Source organism: Carcharodon carcharias, chromosome 35, assembly GCF_017639515.1.
Source record: "Carcharodon carcharias isolate sCarCar2 chromosome 35, sCarCar2.pri, whole genome shotgun sequence".
NCBI lineage: Eukaryota > Metazoa > Chordata > Chondrichthyes > Lamniformes > Lamnidae > Carcharodon > Carcharodon carcharias.
In genome coordinates, this window is record NC_054501.1 from 6,239,258 (window position 1) to 6,255,844 (window position 16,587).

Genomic DNA, 16,587 nt, shown 5'->3' on the forward strand with positions numbered 1-16,587 from the left:
GTTTCCACTTGTCGCGAGGTGGGGGGGAGACCAGAACTAGGGGGACATCAATTTAAGACAATAATAAATCCAGTCGGTAGAGGGGGGGTGGAATTCAGGAGAAACTTCTTTAACTGGAGAGTGGGGAGAATGCGGAACTCGCTCCCACAGGGAGGGGTCGAGGTGAATTGTGTTGATGTATTTAAGGGGGAGGCTGGATTAGCACACTAGGGAGAAAGGGATAGAAGGATATGGGGGTAGGGGGAGAAGAGGCTGGTGTGGCGCAGAAACACTGACATGGACACGTTGGAAGGAGTGACCTATTTCAGTGCTGTATGTGGTTTAGACATTGAAACTCGAGTCTATTCAGGGATTGGTGTATAATGGTACGGGGTCCATGCACTGGGTTCAAAGTGGGAACAAGCATAGATGAACAGCCACACATTCAATTTTCCAGAACACTGGTGTCATGCAAGATCAACAATAGCATGCATCAGACAGTGGTGAAAATGCCCTTTCATAGGATCAATCTTAACTCCCCAACCTCCTGTGAGGCCCCTGTACCGTTGCAATTTGACATTCCTGTACTTCCTGCCCCTCTCACTCTGCTAGTTTTGAACAGCCTTGTGGTGTTAAACCCTGTCTGTTCCAAACTGGCCTCTGTGACCTAAACTCGGGCGTCTATGGGTTTTGCTCACTTCTGAGTCAGCAGGTCATGAGTTTGCGCCTCATCCTAGTGATCTAACAACATAATCCAGGCTGATTCACAGCGCACTGCCAAGGGAGCGGCGCGCTGTCGGCTGGTCAGTGCTGAGGGAGCGCCGCACTGTCGGAGGGTCAGTGCTGAGAGAGCGCGTGCTGTCGGAGGGTCAGTGCTGAGGGAGCACCGCCCTGTCAGAGGGTCAGTGCTGAGGGAGCGCCGCACTGTCGGAGGGTCAGTGCTGAGAGAGCGCCGCGCTGTCGGAGGGTCAGTGCTGAGGGAGCGCCGCGCTGTCGGAGGGTCAGTGCTGAGGGAGCGCCGCTCTGTCGGAGGGTCAGTGCTGAGGGAGCTCCGTGCTGTCGGAAGGTCAGTGCTGAGGGAGCGCCGCACTGTCGGAGGGTCAGTGCTGAGGGAGCGCCGCGCTGTCGGAGGGTCAGTGCTGAGGGAGCGCTGCGCTGTGGGAGGGTCAGTGCTGAGGGAGCGCCGCGCTGTGGGAGGGTCAGTGCTGAGGGAACGCCGCGCTGTGGGAGGGTCAGTGCTGAGGGAGCGCCACGCTGTCGGAGGGTCAGTGCTGAGGGAGCGCCGCGCTGTCGGAGGGTCAGTGCTGAGGGAGCGCCGCGCTGTGGGAGGGTCAGTGCTGAGGGAGCGCCGCACTGTCGGAGGGAATTATGAGGTTGTTTGCAGAGCGGAAGTGGTTAGTGGGAGATTCGATCAAAGCATTCAAAATTAGGATTATGGTTTTCGGTAGATAGAGAGGAAGAAACTTTCCAGTGGCAGGCGGGTCGGTAACCAGATGGTCACTGATAGAAGAGAATCAACCAAAGAACCAGAGGGGGAGATGCGGAGAATTTTTTTTACACACAGCGAGTTGTTGTGATCTGGAAGGCGCTGCCTGAAAGGATGGTGGAAGCAGATTCAATAGGAACGTTCAAAAGAGGGAATTGGATAAATACTTAAAGGGGAAAAATTTGCAGAGCTATGGGGGAAAAGAGCAGTGGTGGTGGTGAAGTGGGATTAATTGGATAGCGCTCTCAAAGAGCCAGCACAGGTGTGATGGGCTGAATGGCCGGGCCCTGGGAAGTGAAAATCTGTGGTTTTTAAGAGTGAGGCAGTTTTATTTTTTAATCCCTTTCGCAATGGCTCTCAGGTTCTTGTTGGGGTGTGTAATCTGTGGGAGAGGCCAGGTTGACTGTTTGTTTTACTCCACCCCCCCCACCCCCCCCCTTTGCCCCAGGGTCGTTTGGCTACCCAGATTCCTACAACTCCCAGCAGGCTGCCGGAGCCAAGAAAGGGACCTTCACGGACGACCTGCACAAGCTGGTGGACGACTGGGCCAAGGAGAGGATCGGAGCCGCCAGTCTGAAGCCCAGCCTGAACGAAATCCGGCAGATCCAGAACCGACAGGACCTGGAGAGCCGGCATCAACTCTGTGACGTGAGTGTCGGGGGGAGGAGCAGGGTTGGGGGTGGTGGGGAAGAGGAGCAGGGCATTAAAGCAGAGCACCACCCTCGGGTGGATCGAAAAGATCGCACGGCCTCTGCTTTTGCCGTTTGGTTCATTTTTATTCATTCGTGGGATTTTTTTGTGGGCCTTGCCGCCCAGATCAACATTTGTTGCCCATCCCTAATTGCCCCTCGAGAAGTTGTTGGTGAGCTGCCTTCTCGATGAGCCGCTGCAGTCCCGTGTGGGGCAGGTACACCCTCGGGGTGTTTAAAGGCTGGAGCCAGTGCTTACTGCTCAGCTGTCAGCGGACAGGACCGGTCGTTAGCGCTTTGCTTGGGGGGCGTCAATCTTATTGAAGCACCAGATTCTGAGGGGTGGTTTTGACAGGGTGGATGCTGAGAAGATGTTCCCCCCCACCCCCCCACCCCTCGTGCCTCGTGGGAGAATCTAGAACGGTGGGGGGGAGGCGGGGAGAGGGTGCGGGCACAGTTTCAGAGTCAGGGGCCTCCCATTGAAGACGGAGATGAGGAAGTGATTCCGTGTCTCGGTGAAATTCCCCCCCCCCTCCCCCCCCAGAGAGCAGCGGAGGCTGGCTCAGCGAATATATTCAAAGTCGAGATAGGCAGAGTTCCAATTGACAAGGGAGTCGAGGGTTATGGGGTTGGTGGGGGCCAGGAAAGTGGAGTTGGGGCCACAGTTGGTGATCAGCTATGATCTTATCAAATGGCGGAGCAGGCTCGAGGGGCCAAAGGGCCTGGTCCTTATTTCCCACCCCCCCTCCCCCCGAATTCCTATGTTTTTTTTTACCCTCCGCTTCAGATGGTCTGTGCCCCTTGCCGATGGACCCTTGCTCCAAAGTCAGGGGCTTTTTGGCAAGTGATGCTCTCCTGGGCTTCGAGCAGCAGGTTCGTCCCTCGACTCGAGCGTCAGCCCGGTGTACGGGCGGTCAGCGCTGTGACGCTCGGCGTCCCCGTTCCAGGGCAGCTCGGACCCCTCACATCCCAGCGGGCCAACGAGGAACGAGGAAGGGTTCTGACCACCGCCACCTGTGTTGCCGCATCCCGGCCCTCCCTTTTAAAGATTAAAGAGTCCACATGTGCCTTGACTCTGCTGGCTTGCCTGCACTTGTACTACCCCCCCCCCCCCCCCAACCCCCCCAACACAGAAAGAAACACTCACAAGCATTGGGTGGGCCCTTGGCTCAGAAAGCCGAGGGCGTTGAATATATTCAAGACACGGATCAGTAGATTTTCCGGACGCTGAGGGAATCGAAGGGGTTGGGGCAGGAGAGCGAATAACCAGCCACGATCGTGTTGAGTGCCGGAGCAGGCTCGAGGGGCCAAATGGCCTTTCTCTCCCCCCCACCCCCAGCAACTCCCATTTCCTCTTTTTTTTTTTTTTCTCTTACCCTCCTTACTAACCCATTCTTTTTTTTTTTCTCTCTCTCTTTCCCCCTCAGGGAGCTTCCCAACACTGCAACGTGGGTTGGACAGGGACCGGATTACAAGGCCAGGGGACGCAGCAGGCTGCGCTGCCACCAGGGATCCCCCCGTCGAATTCGTTCCCGGGCACCGCTGCCCCTTACGCCCTCCCGAACTTGTGCCAGTACGGTGGGATGGCCAGAGGGGCGTACCAGACTCAATGGACCGGGGCGGCGGCTGCAGCGGCGGCGGCGGCGGTGGTGGTGGGCTGCCCTCAGCCTGCTGGGCTGGCCCCCCCACAAGGACTGGCCCAGTATCTGGCTGGAGGAGGAGGAGGAGGCGGAGGTGGAGGAGGAGGAGGAGGAGGAGGAGGTGCTGTGCAGACGTTCCCAGTGCAGGGCTCCCCCACGGCCCCTCCGCGGTCAAAGTAAGGCAAATCGAACAGCACCGACCGAGATCGGGGGCCGGGCAGGTGGGAGAGGCCAGCGCTCGTTCCGCCGGCCGACAGCAGACGACGTGTCGAGGACGACGGGACCACCCCCCCCCCCGCCCCAACCCCGAGCCACATGACCAGCAGCAGCGTTCTCCCCCACCTTCCCCCCCACCCCACTCCCCTCCCCTCCCCGCCAGCCCAAGGTGAAGGAACTGCCTCTTTGCTGCCCCCTCGTTTTGACAGGTGCTCCCACCCCCTTCCCCCACCCAAAGTGGCCATTCTGTGGGCTGGGCCCTCAGAAATTGAGTGAGTTTTGGGTGGGTGGGGGCGGTGGTGGTGGTAGGGGAAGGATACAGGCGGATGGGGGGTGTCGGGGGAGGTCATTTTTGCACCCATAACCCCCCTCCCCTCCCCACCCAACTACCAACCCAACCCCAAAAATAAGGGGCCAATGGATGAGAGAGCGCTGCGATTTTATCATGGGGGTGAGGTGGTGGTGGGGAGGTGGAAGAGGAACTGAGAATGACGGAAGCGCAGAAGGCGCACACTCCTAGCCGGTGGGGGGTGGTGGGTGTGGGAGGGGGTCTCTATCTACTTCTGCCCAGGCCTGACAACGTGTGAATTAAAGCAGCAATCTCTCCACCTGAGCCCCAGGGAGTCGAGCGTCTGCCTTTATTCTCGCCCCGTCCCAAGTGTGTGCTTTTTTTTTTGAACGTTGAATGTGCCGGAATCCTTGCAAGTGTTTTAAGTGTCCGTCCTCCACCCCCCCCCCACCACCCCCCACCACCCACACCCCCTCCCCACCCACAGGAGGGCGGGGCGGAGGCTTGACTTGGCTTGCCCGCTCCAGGTGGGAGGGAGGTGCTGCGCCCTCTTGGCTTTGTTACCTCTGGACTGGCCACTGGAGGAGGAGGAGACCCGGCGATGGTGGGGGGAATGGGGGTGGGGGGGGGAAGAGCGAACACACTCCGGAGGTCAGCCCTCGCCCAAGGACCCTGCACGGCGGGGCATCAGCCTACAGGCAAACGGATGGAGGAACACGTCTCCCCCCCCGCCCCCCCCGACAACCACAGAGCCAGCAATGTGAACCCACACGGACACTTTACATCCACTCCATTCCATCCCCTTTCCCCCCCACCCCCCACCGTGTGTACCCTGTTAACACTCAGCCGCGGCATCACATTGTGAATAACTTACTTGAAAGGGATGTTGTGCTGAAACTTTGTGTGCGCTTGTCTGTTTACTTTTTTAAAAGAATCTTTTCGCTTTTTTTTTTGTCGTCAGTGTCTTGTCACATATCACTTTTTTTTAAAAAAATTGTTATTTAAAATGCCAGCTATTTCGCAAAGGTCCATGCTGGGGGTGATGACGATCACCCCTCCCCCTCCCACCCCACCCCGAGTTTGTTACAGTAAGACTTTTATTTTTATTTTTATTTTTTTTTTAGTTGCGTGCAGACAGGCGGCAGCTTTCAGTGCAGCCGAGCTGACTCCGATGGGAGCCGGGCTGTGTCGTCGCCGTCCTTGCCAAGTGCCTCAGGGAGGGAGGCACTTGAAAAGATAAGCCTAAATGGGTGCCGTGGGTGTGTTGTGGGGTGCTGGGGAGGGGGAGGGAAAGAGGGGCAGAGCTGTTGTGAGGGGGCTCCCTCTACACCCCTGCATTTCTTCAAACCGCCGCTGCAAACACTTGACTGGCGCCTTGCGCGTCTCCTGTTGCCTCTGAGCGGCGCAAGCAGGGACGAGCCAGTTCGCTGTTCCCCTCTTTTTTTCTGCTTTTCTCTCATTCTCCTTTCGCTCTTGTGTTCTCTCTCTCTCTTCCCCCCACCCCCCACCACACGTCGGGTTCTCCTCACCCGAGCCTTTCGCATAACCCCACGAGCGACCAAAACTCAACACCGGGTTTCGGTGGCAGTGAAACGAGGCTGAGTGCTGGAAGCTTTATGGAGGGAGCAGGATTCGGTGACGGAGTCCTCTCTCGGCGAGCTTGAGTTTGCAGTTTGATGACCTTGGGGCTGAGGGGGACTGAATGTAATCTGGCCACGGATTAGTGATGGAGGCTGACTTCAAAAAGGAATTCGCCAAGCAGCTTGTGGCCCACCCATCCACCCACACACACACACACACACACACACACACACATGCGCGTGCGCACACTCTGGTGGGGACCTTGTGCCTTCAGTGTGTGCCTCCACACCCCATAGACCCGTGGGTGAAGCCCAATCCCTCTCGAATTTGTTGTCTGCTCGCCGAGCTGCTGGAGAATCGGCCAGGCTGACCCTGAACTCTGGCCCTTTAACTCAGCCTCTCCCCCACCCCCCCCCAAGCCGGCCGTGCTTTTGCACATTGAGAGAAAGAGTTGTCTTGTGCCTCTCACCTTCCGCAAACCGGAAGACAGCTGCTGCAGCTGACCCGGGCACTTTCATCTGGGCCCTGGATACGTTCGGGCGAGATGTGCTCTCCCTCATTGCCCCATCATTCATTCCCGCTCCCCCCCTTCCCAAAAGTCAACGGGGAGCACTTGGAAGGATGCCTGAAATAAAACTTTCCAAATGTGGACACTCTGTCCCCACTGAGCTGGAAGTAATGATGTCGATTTCTCTCCTTCCTTTACTGTCCACTGTCTGTGGCGCTCCCATCTCAGCCCTCCCTTTTAAAGATTAATAAGAGTCCAAGCATCCCGACTGGCCTTGCACATTGCCCTCTCTGTCACCCGCCCGCACACTCCTTTTAACGGTTTCTGTGCCTGTTCCTCTCTCTCTGCTCCCCTTCCTCTTCCTGATGACTCTTTCCCGCTCATGCGTTTCCCAGCTCTGTCCGCTTCGACCCTGGCTTCTCTCTCTAGTGCCAAGTCGGTTGCCTTAACCCAGCTAACATGCACGCACAACCATTGGCAGTCTCGTTTGCCTGACGATTCTGAACCCCCTTTCCTTATATTAAAAAAAAACTGTGAACAATTATAAGCGGGTTGTGGAAAGCTTCCGAAGTTGTGGTTCAGGAATTCTATCGCAACGTTACATGTTGCTGATGTTTTTGTTTTTTCCATGTTGTGTTTGGATTGTAATCTGTGTGTTTCTTTCTATTCCAGTTTTGTTTACTTGATAGGAGTTACCAGGGGAGGAACAGGGTGGAGGAGGGGTTGGTGTTGAGCAGTGAAATTATCATGGTTTATGGTATGTGAGCAGACATGCACTATTGTTATGTCACCGACTCATAGCTTCCCTGCCCTAAGATGGGAATCTTTCTTCACTGGTTGGGTGTGCAACATTTTCACACTGTACCTTCTTGAGCTATGAAGGACACCCAGCCATACGATTGCACGTTCTGCCTTTGTGTCGAAGAGCATTTTGAGCTGTATACAGTGACCGGTGCAGTACTGGTGGGGGACGGGTCTGTCACTGTATAACCCTGGGGTTCAGTTACTGGGTGGGGACAGGAATGACATTGAGGAATGGGACACAGAGTGCTGCATGAGCACCATATTGCACAGACCTGAAGTGTACTGTAAGTGTGAATATTAGTGCCAGTCCACCAGATGAGCTTTGGTTAAAAGCCAATTGTGTTGTCTCGTAAATGGACCTTTGTGAGAGAGCTGAAGTATGCTGCCCTCTGGGTGGCGGTGTGCTGTATTCTGAATTCAGAAAGTGGCATTGCAGCCCCTGTGTGTGTTTGTGTGCGTGTGTGTGTGCGTGCAGCATGGAGTATTTGTGAGCTCTCATACTTAACACTCGCACGTCTCAAGTTGCCACCATTTGTGCACAGCCCTTTTAAATGTGCTTTTTATTTTGGGAAAAAAAAACCCCCCTGCAGACTTGCAGTGCCTTGATATTAAAAGCTTTCTCGGTTATTCTTCCCCTGATTTGGAACGAAGTTGTTTCGTTGTGTTTACCTGCTGCTACCATTTTCTTTTCGATAACCGCATTGTATGTCAGAGGTGGTGAAAGGGGGTCTCCGACTGTCCACTGGGGTATGTGGTGGGGTGGGGAGGGCCAGCCTTACTTTGGGCAGAGAGAGGCAGTGCGACTTTGGTATCTCCTGCCTCCCAATTGTTATTCGTCCCCTGGACGCTTATTTTAAACGGGAGCTGTTTTCAGAACAGTGAAACCAGCAGGAATTCAAGGTGGGGGGGTTGGCAGAGACGAGTGACAATCCGTCGCTCGTCTCGCATGAGGGTGAAGTGACGGAGGTGGGGGGTGGGTGGGGGGGATAGGTACTGCGGGCTCCCTTTGATCCGAGGTGCGAGGGGGTGACTGGTGTTGTGCAGTCGGAATCCCCTGTCTGTTCTCTGGTGTTTGTGAGTGGGTGTTGGTGAGGAGAGTTAACAAACAGTATTACTGGTAAATTCAAACTGTGATTATCTTTTTGCATCACCTCTGAGCGTATTTTATTTTGTTTTTTTTAACATATACTGTGTAGTAAAGCAGTTTGTAAGTCGATGCCTGTTCTCTCTCTTTCCCCCTTCCCCTCCCCCCCACCTCCCCCCGTAACAAGGGGGAGGGGTTTTGTGTTGAAAATTGTCCAAAAGTCAAAACATTCTCCAAAGTTTAGCTGCATGTGCAAAATGACTTTTGTATCTTTCTAAGATTAGACGGGAAGAGAAAGAAAAAAAACTGACCAAAACTCTCGGTGTTGGTTTATTTTTTTTGTCTCCTAAGTTCGGATGTTCTGTCGCCGGAATCGAATGGACAATTCCCCATTTCCAAGTTGGAACTCTTATTTCTCGGTTTTTAGGCGCAGTCCAGTGTCTCTCCTCTCCTCCCCTTGATCAAACTCGTAATCCCCATTTTTAAGTTCCTGGTCACCCGCCCATCATTTCCTCTTTCGTGCCCTGGTGGGGGGAGCTGCACCTACAGGTGCTTTATAAGTGCAAGTTGTGCAATTAAAAGTGAGCAGAATGTCGTCATCTGGGCTTTTTCTCAGCATGTGATGTCTTGTCCTGTGGGATCATGAGGGTTTCTAGCCAGACCCAAGTCCCGTGTGCACTGAAACCTGCATCTTTAATTACCAGCTTGTGTTGGCAGTGCACTGGAGGACACGTGTACACCTCGCCATGTACCACCATCTCTCTAAAGTGGAGAAAAGCACAGCACCAGACAGGCTAAGCTCAGTGGTCAGATTTACTGACAAAAAGAATTATAAATAAGGGTAATAAATAACAATGCCAGCTTCTTTCAGCAGTGTGCTGGAGGACACGTGTAATGCTTGCTATGTGCCACTATCCCTCAAGTGGAGAAAAGCACAGCACCAGACAGGCTAAGCTCAGTGATCAGGTTTACTGACAAATAGAATTATAAATAAGGGTAATAAATAACAATGCCAGCTTCTTTCAGCAGTGTGCTGGAGGACATGTGTAATGCTCGCTATGTGCCACTATCCCTCTGAAGTGGAGAAAAGCACAGCACCAGACAGGCTAAGCTCAGTGGTCAGATTTACTTACAGATAGAATTATATATAGAAAAGTAATGAAGAACAATGACCCAACATAGCCCATGTTTATACTGTGTTTAAAAAGAGAAAAGAAACTCCGGAATCATTGCTGTTCCTTGCAGCTAGCTACTGGACACAAATTACTTAGGGGGTATTTCCTCAGGAATGTTCAACACAATAGGGGATGATTGGCCCACTTGGTTGATCGCCACAAGGGAATGTCCTTGCCCTTGGCCTTTCCCCCTTTTCAAGAACGGTTTCTTCTCCTTGGACAGGCCGTGAGCACCTTCGCTCCTTTTAAGTTAGTTTGACGAGCCGAGACTGGAGGCTGCGCAGGAGTTTTATAGTCCATCAAAAGAACCCGCCACTCGTATAATGGACCACCTCCGTAGCTTTCACCCAGACACATGCTCCACATCGGTCATTACAGACGAAGAACAAAATGCATTTAAAATTCCTCAGGAGGAACAAAAGTATTATCCCACAAACCTAATGGGGTGCGGTTTCAACATAAGGATATAAATATCTCTCTGGAGAGGAAGTGGGAAGCTCTACTCTAGCTTTTAAAAATATTTGTTCGGTGATGTGGGTGTTACTGGCAAGTCAGCATCTGACCCAGCGCCAGCGAAGGAACGGCCAATATATTTCCAAGTCAGGATGGTGAGGGGCTCGGAGGGGAACTTCCAGGCGGTGGTGTTCTCGTGTGTCTGCTGCCCTTGTCCTTCTAGGTGGTAGAAGTCATGGGTTTGGGCAGCGCTTTCGAAGGAGCCTTGGCGAGTTGCTACAGTGCATCTTGTCGATGGTACACGCACACTGCTGCCCCTGTGCGTCGGTGGTGGAGGGAGTGAATGTTTGTGGATGGGGAGCCGATCAAGCGGGGGGCTGCTTTGTCCTGGATGGTGTCGAGCTTCTCTTTGTTGTGGGAGCTGCAACTCATCCAGGCAAGTGGAGGAGTGTTCCATCACACTCCTGACTTGTGCCTTGTAAATGGTGGACAGGGAGTCAGGAGGTGAGTTACTCTCCACAGCCTCTGACCTGCTCTTGTAGCCACAGTATATGGCTTGTAGGTGGGGTTGCCTCTTAACTGCCCCTCCTAGATGGCCATTGCAAGACAATTCGAGGGCAATTAGGGATGGGTAACAAATGCTGCCCTTGCCAGTGATGCCCACATTCCAAAGAATAAAAAATAAATCAATGCTACCTGCTTTTTACAGTGTCATCAACGTTCAATCTCTTTCCCCTAGGCCCTTATCCGAGATGATTAAATTTTATTTTAAAACAATTCGCCCTTGAATAAAACAATTTTAAAACACTCGCTTGTGACAAAAGAGTATCAATAAGTATTGACAATTTGCTAAATTGCCTCCATAAGATAGGTAAGTTCTGCCAACACTGTGTTATCAGCTCCAATGTCCATGTTTTATAATACCTGTGTGAACAGCAGAAGAACACAAGGAGTAGCCCTGCCCTGTCTTTCACTAAGTTTATAGCTGATCTTCCACCTCAACTCCACCCATCCCCATCCTCTTAGTTTCCAAAAAAAAAATCTATTGATAGTCCTGAATGTACCCGGTGATTGACCACCCACCGCGCTGGGGTCGAGAATTCCAAAGATTCACAACCTTCGAGGGAAGAACTTGCTGCTCATCTCAGCCCAAAGCGGCTGACTCCTTATACCGTGACTGTCCGCCCTAGTTCTAGACTTCCCAACCAGGGGTAAACATCCTCCCGACATTTAACCTGTCAAGCCCCTCAAGTGTTATGTATGTCAACGTGTTTGCCTCGAATTCTTCCCAATCCTTCCTCCCAGGAATCAGTCCGGTGAGCCTTCGCTGCCCTCCCTTTGATGAGTATGTCCTTCCTTTGGGAAGGAGAACAAAACTGTAGACAGCTCTCTAGGTGCAGTCTCTCCAATGCCCTAGATCGTTGTAAGCCTATGCTTTAATACTCCAACCCCTTCGTCATAAAGGCTAACGTACCATTTGCCTTCCGAATTGCTTGCTGTACCTGTAGGTTAACTTTGCACCTCGTGGACAAGGACACCCAGTTTCCTCCTGAACCCCAACATTTCTCACGCTCTCACCATTTAAAAAAAAAACTTTTCTCGTTCTGATATCAGACCTCTCCACGTTAAACTCCGAACACCACCCACTCACCTACGTTGTCCATATCCCTTTGCAGCCACATTCCATCCCCCCTCAGAAACATACTGTCCCACCGAGCTTTGTGCCATCAGCAAACATAGGACTTTGGAGCGTTGGAGCCTTCACTGCCATTCAACACGATCATGGCTGATCTAGTTGTTGTCTCAACTCCACTTTCCCTCGACTGCCTTGTCGATCAAAAAGTCTGCCTAACTCGGCCTTGAGCCAACCTCCACTGGTCTCCATGTGCTATCCATCCCCGCATATCAACTAGGAGCCCTGAGCTGTAAATTGTTGGGGGTATTAATGGGGGTTATTAATAAGAGGAGGTAGTAATCAGAAGCTGTTCAGTGGGCATTAGATAGGAGTTGGGGGAAATATTTGAAGGAGGGTGATAAATTCTGAACTGGGTGGAGGAATGGGATTCTCCCCTCCCCGCCCCCCTCCCCCCCTCCAGCAAAATTAAGGAGTGGGACAAAATTGAGCAATTTCCCTCAAAATTGAGGTGACTCAAAAATTGAGGGAAGCAAAATTAAGGCAGCCCCCAAAATTGGGGCAGTGGGAGACGGGGAGGCATAAATTGATGGGGTGGCCCCCAAATTAATGGAAGGTGAGGCAAAAATTGAGAACCCCAAAATTTGTGGTGGCCCCAAAATTTATTATGAAGGCCACCTCCCCCCCCCCGCCTTCAATATTTGAGGAGGGAAGCATAAATTGATGGTGTGCCTCCCATCCCAAAACTAAGAGGGAAGGCAAAATTGAGGACCCCCACCCCCCTGAAAAAGTGGGGATGAGAGGGCCCTATATTGATGGGGTGGCCCCCAAAACTTTGGGGGGTGGGAGGGCAAAAATTAAGGGGGTGGTCATACATTGATGGGCCTGACCCCCCCCCCAATTGTGGGAAGGGTCTCCAAAGCTGAGGGGGACGGGGTCAGAATTTACAGGGAAGGGTAAAATTGAGGGAGGTGCCATGAATTAATGGGCTCCCTCCCCGCCCCGTAATTTGAGGGGGTGGGGGGAATGATGGAGTTCCCCCTAAAATTGAAGGAAATATAAATCTCACTCTCTCACACAGCCTCACCCTCAGAAATCTCCCTCTGCTGGGTACTGATATAATCACAAACACTTGCACCATCTCACACACAGTCACACTGCCTCACCCTCAGAAATCTCCCTCTGCTGGCTACAAATGTAATCACAAACACACTTACATCTCTCTCACACACACACACACACGCACAAACACACACACACTGCCTCACCCTCAGCAATCTCCCCCTACTGGATACAATTATAACCGCAAACACTTTCACCTCACACACACACACACTGCCTCACCCATAGCAATCACCCTCTGCTGCATACTAACATAACCACAAACACTTACAATTTCTCAAAAACACTCACAATGCCACACCCACAGAAATCCCTCTCTGCTGGGTACAGATATAATCAAAAACACTTACACCTCAGACACACTCACACAGCCACACCCTCCGCAATCTCCCTCTGCTGTGTACAGATATAATCACAAACCTTTACACCTCACACACACTCACACAGCCTCACCCTCAGCAAACTCCCTCTGCTGGATAGAGATATAGCCACAAACACTTACACCTCACATACACACACACACACTGCATCACCCATAGCTATCTCCCTCTGCTTCATACTGATATAACCACAAACACTTACAATTTCTCACAAACACTCACACTGCCTCACGCTCAGCAAACTCCCTCTGATGGGTAGTGATATAATCAAATACACTTATACCTTCTTACACACACACACACAAACACACACTCACACACTCACACTGCCTCACCCTCAGCAATCCCCCTCTGCTGGATACAGTTATAACCAAAAACACTTACACCTCACGCACACACACACACACACACACACTGCCTCACACATAGCAATCTCCCTCTGCTGCATACTAATATAACCACAAACACTTACAATTTCTCACAAACACTCACACTGCCACACCTTCAGAAATCTCTCTCTGCTGGGGAAAGATATAATCAAAAACACTTACACCTCACACACACTCACACAGCCTCACCCTCAGTAAACTCCCTCTGCTGGGTAGAGATATAATCACAAGCACTTAAACCTTCTCACAGACACTCACACTGCCTCACGCTCAGCAAACTCCCTATGCTGGGTACTGATATCATCACATACACTTATACCTTCTTACACACACACACACACACACACACACACACTGCCTCACCCTCGGCAAACTCCCTCTGCTGGGTACAGATATAATCAAAAACATTTACACCTTCGCACACACACACAAACTGCCTCACCCTCAGCAAGCTCCCTCTGCTGTGTACTGATCTAATCGCAAACACTTACACCTCACACACACACTGCCTCACCCTCAGCAATCTACGTCTGCTGGGTACTGATATAAACACAAACACTTATACCTTCTTACACACACACACACACACACACAAACACACACACACTCACACAGCCTCACGCTTGGCAATCTCCCTCGGCTGTGTACTGATATAATCACAAGCACTTGCACCATCTCACACACACTCACACTACCTCACCCACAGCACTCTCCCTCTGCTGGGTACAGATATAATCACAAGCACTTACACCTTCTCACACACACTCACACTGCCTCACCCTCAGCAAACTCCCTTTGCTGGGTAGAGATATATCCACAAACATTTACACCTTCTCACACACACTCACAAAGCCTCACCCTCAGAAATCTCCCTCTGCTGGCTACAGATGTAATCACAAACACACTTACATCTCACACACACACGCACAAACACACACACACACTGCATCACTCTCATCAATCCCCCTCTGCTGTATACAGATATAACCACAAGCACTTACACCTCACACAGACACACACACACACACTGCCTCACCCATAGCAATCTCCCTCTGCTGCATACTGATATAACCACAAACACTTACACCTTCTCACACTGCCTCACCCTCAGCAATCTCCCTCTGCTGGGTATAGATATAATCAAAAACACTTACACCTCACACATATTCACGCTGCCTCACCCTCAGCAATCTCCCTCTGCTGGGTACTGACAAAATCATAAACACTTACACCTCACACATACTGCCTCACCCTCAGCAATCTCCCTCTGCTGGGTATTGATATAATCACAAACAATTACACCTTCTTACGCACACAGACACACACACGCACTGCCTCACCCTCAGCAACCTCCCTCTGCAAGCTACTGATATAATAACAAACACTTACACGTTCTCACACACACTCACACAGCCTCACCCTCAGCAATCTCTCTCTGCTGGGTACAGATATAATCACAAACACTTACACCTCACACACACTGACACTGCCTCACACTCAGCAATCACACTCTGCTGGATACCGATATGTAATCGCAAACAGTTACACCAAACACACACAAACACTCACACACACACTGCCTCTCCCTCAGCAAACTCCCTCTGCTGGGTACAAATATAATCACAAGCGCTTACGCCTTCTTCCACACACACACACACACTCACACTGCCTCACCCTTAGCAATCTCCCTCTGCTGGATACTGACATAATCAAAAACAATTACACCTCACACACACTGCCTCACCCTCAGCAATCTCCCTCTGTTGGGTACAGATATAATCACAAACACTTACAACTCACACATGCAAACACACTAACCAACACACACACTGCCTCACCCTCAGCACTCTCCTTCTGCTGGGTACAGATATAATCACAAACACACTTACATCTCACACACTCACACACACACTGCCTCTCCCTCAGCAAACTCCCTCTGCTGGGTACAACTATAATCACAAGCACTTACGCCTTCTTACACACACACACACACTCACACTGCCTCACCCTTAGCAATCTCCCTCTGCTGGATACTGACATAATCAAAAACAATTACACCTCACACACACTGCCTCACCCTCAGCAATCTCCCTCTGTTGGGTACTGATGTAATTACAAACACTTACACCTCACACATGCAAACACACTAACCCACACAAACACTGCCTCACCCTCAGCACTCACCTTCTGCTGGGTACAGATATAATCACAAACACTTACACCTCACAACACTGCCTCACCCTCAGCAATCTCCCTCTGCTGGGTACAGATATAACCACAAACACACTTACATCTCACACACACACACACACACTGCCTCACCCTGAGCAATCTCCCTCTACTTGGACAGATATAATCACAAACACACTTACATCTCACACACACAGACACTGCCTCACCCTCAGCAATCTCCCTCTGCTGGCTACTGATATAATCACAAACACTTACACCTCATACACACTCACACACTGCCTCACCCACAGCAATCTCCCTCATGCTGGGTACAGATATAATCACAAACACTTACACCTCACACACAATCACACTGTCTCACCCTCAGCAATCTCCCTCTGCTGGATACTCATGTAATCATCAACACTTACACCTCACACACACACACACACACACACACACACACACACACACATACACACAGACACTGCCTCACCCTCAGCAATCTCCCTCTGCTGAGTACTGATATAATCACAAACACTTCCACCTTCTCACACAAACACACACTGCCTTACCCTCAGCAATCTCCCTCTGCTGGGTATAGATATAATCACACACACACACACACACACACACACATACACACGCACACACACACATTGCCTCACCCTCAGCAAACTCCCTCTGCTGGGTACTGGTATAACCACAAACACACTTACATCTCACACAGACGCACACAGCCTCACCCTCAGCAATCTCCCTCTGCTGGGTAGAGATATAATCACAAACACACTTACATCTCACACACACGCACACACTGCCTCACCCTCAGCAATCTCCTTATGCTGAGTACTGATGTAATCAAATACATTTACACCTTCTTACACACACACACACACACACACTCTCACACACACACACACACACACACACACACACACAGACACACACACACACACTGCCTCACCCTCGGCACACTCCCTCTGC

At 51.4% G+C, this 16,587-nt stretch overlaps 1 protein-coding gene across 1 annotated transcript in view; it reads left to right on the forward strand.

Moving 5' to 3' along the window:
- The window catches only part of LOC121272792 (serine/threonine-protein kinase WNK3-like), a 108,994-nt gene extending 100,291 nt beyond the window's left edge, over window positions 1-8,703 (forward strand). Inside the window, exons 22-25 of the mRNA XM_041179564.1 lie at window positions 1,914-2,113; window positions 3,582-3,856; window positions 5,424-5,558; window positions 8,628-8,703. Of these exons, the coding sequence (XP_041035498.1) occupies window positions 1,914-2,113; window positions 3,582-3,856; window positions 5,424-5,558; window positions 8,628-8,703 (686 nt within the window). The remainder of the gene's footprint in view (window positions 1-1,913; window positions 2,114-3,581; window positions 3,857-5,423; window positions 5,559-8,627) is intronic.
- Window positions 8,704-16,587: the final 7,884 nt, after the last annotated feature.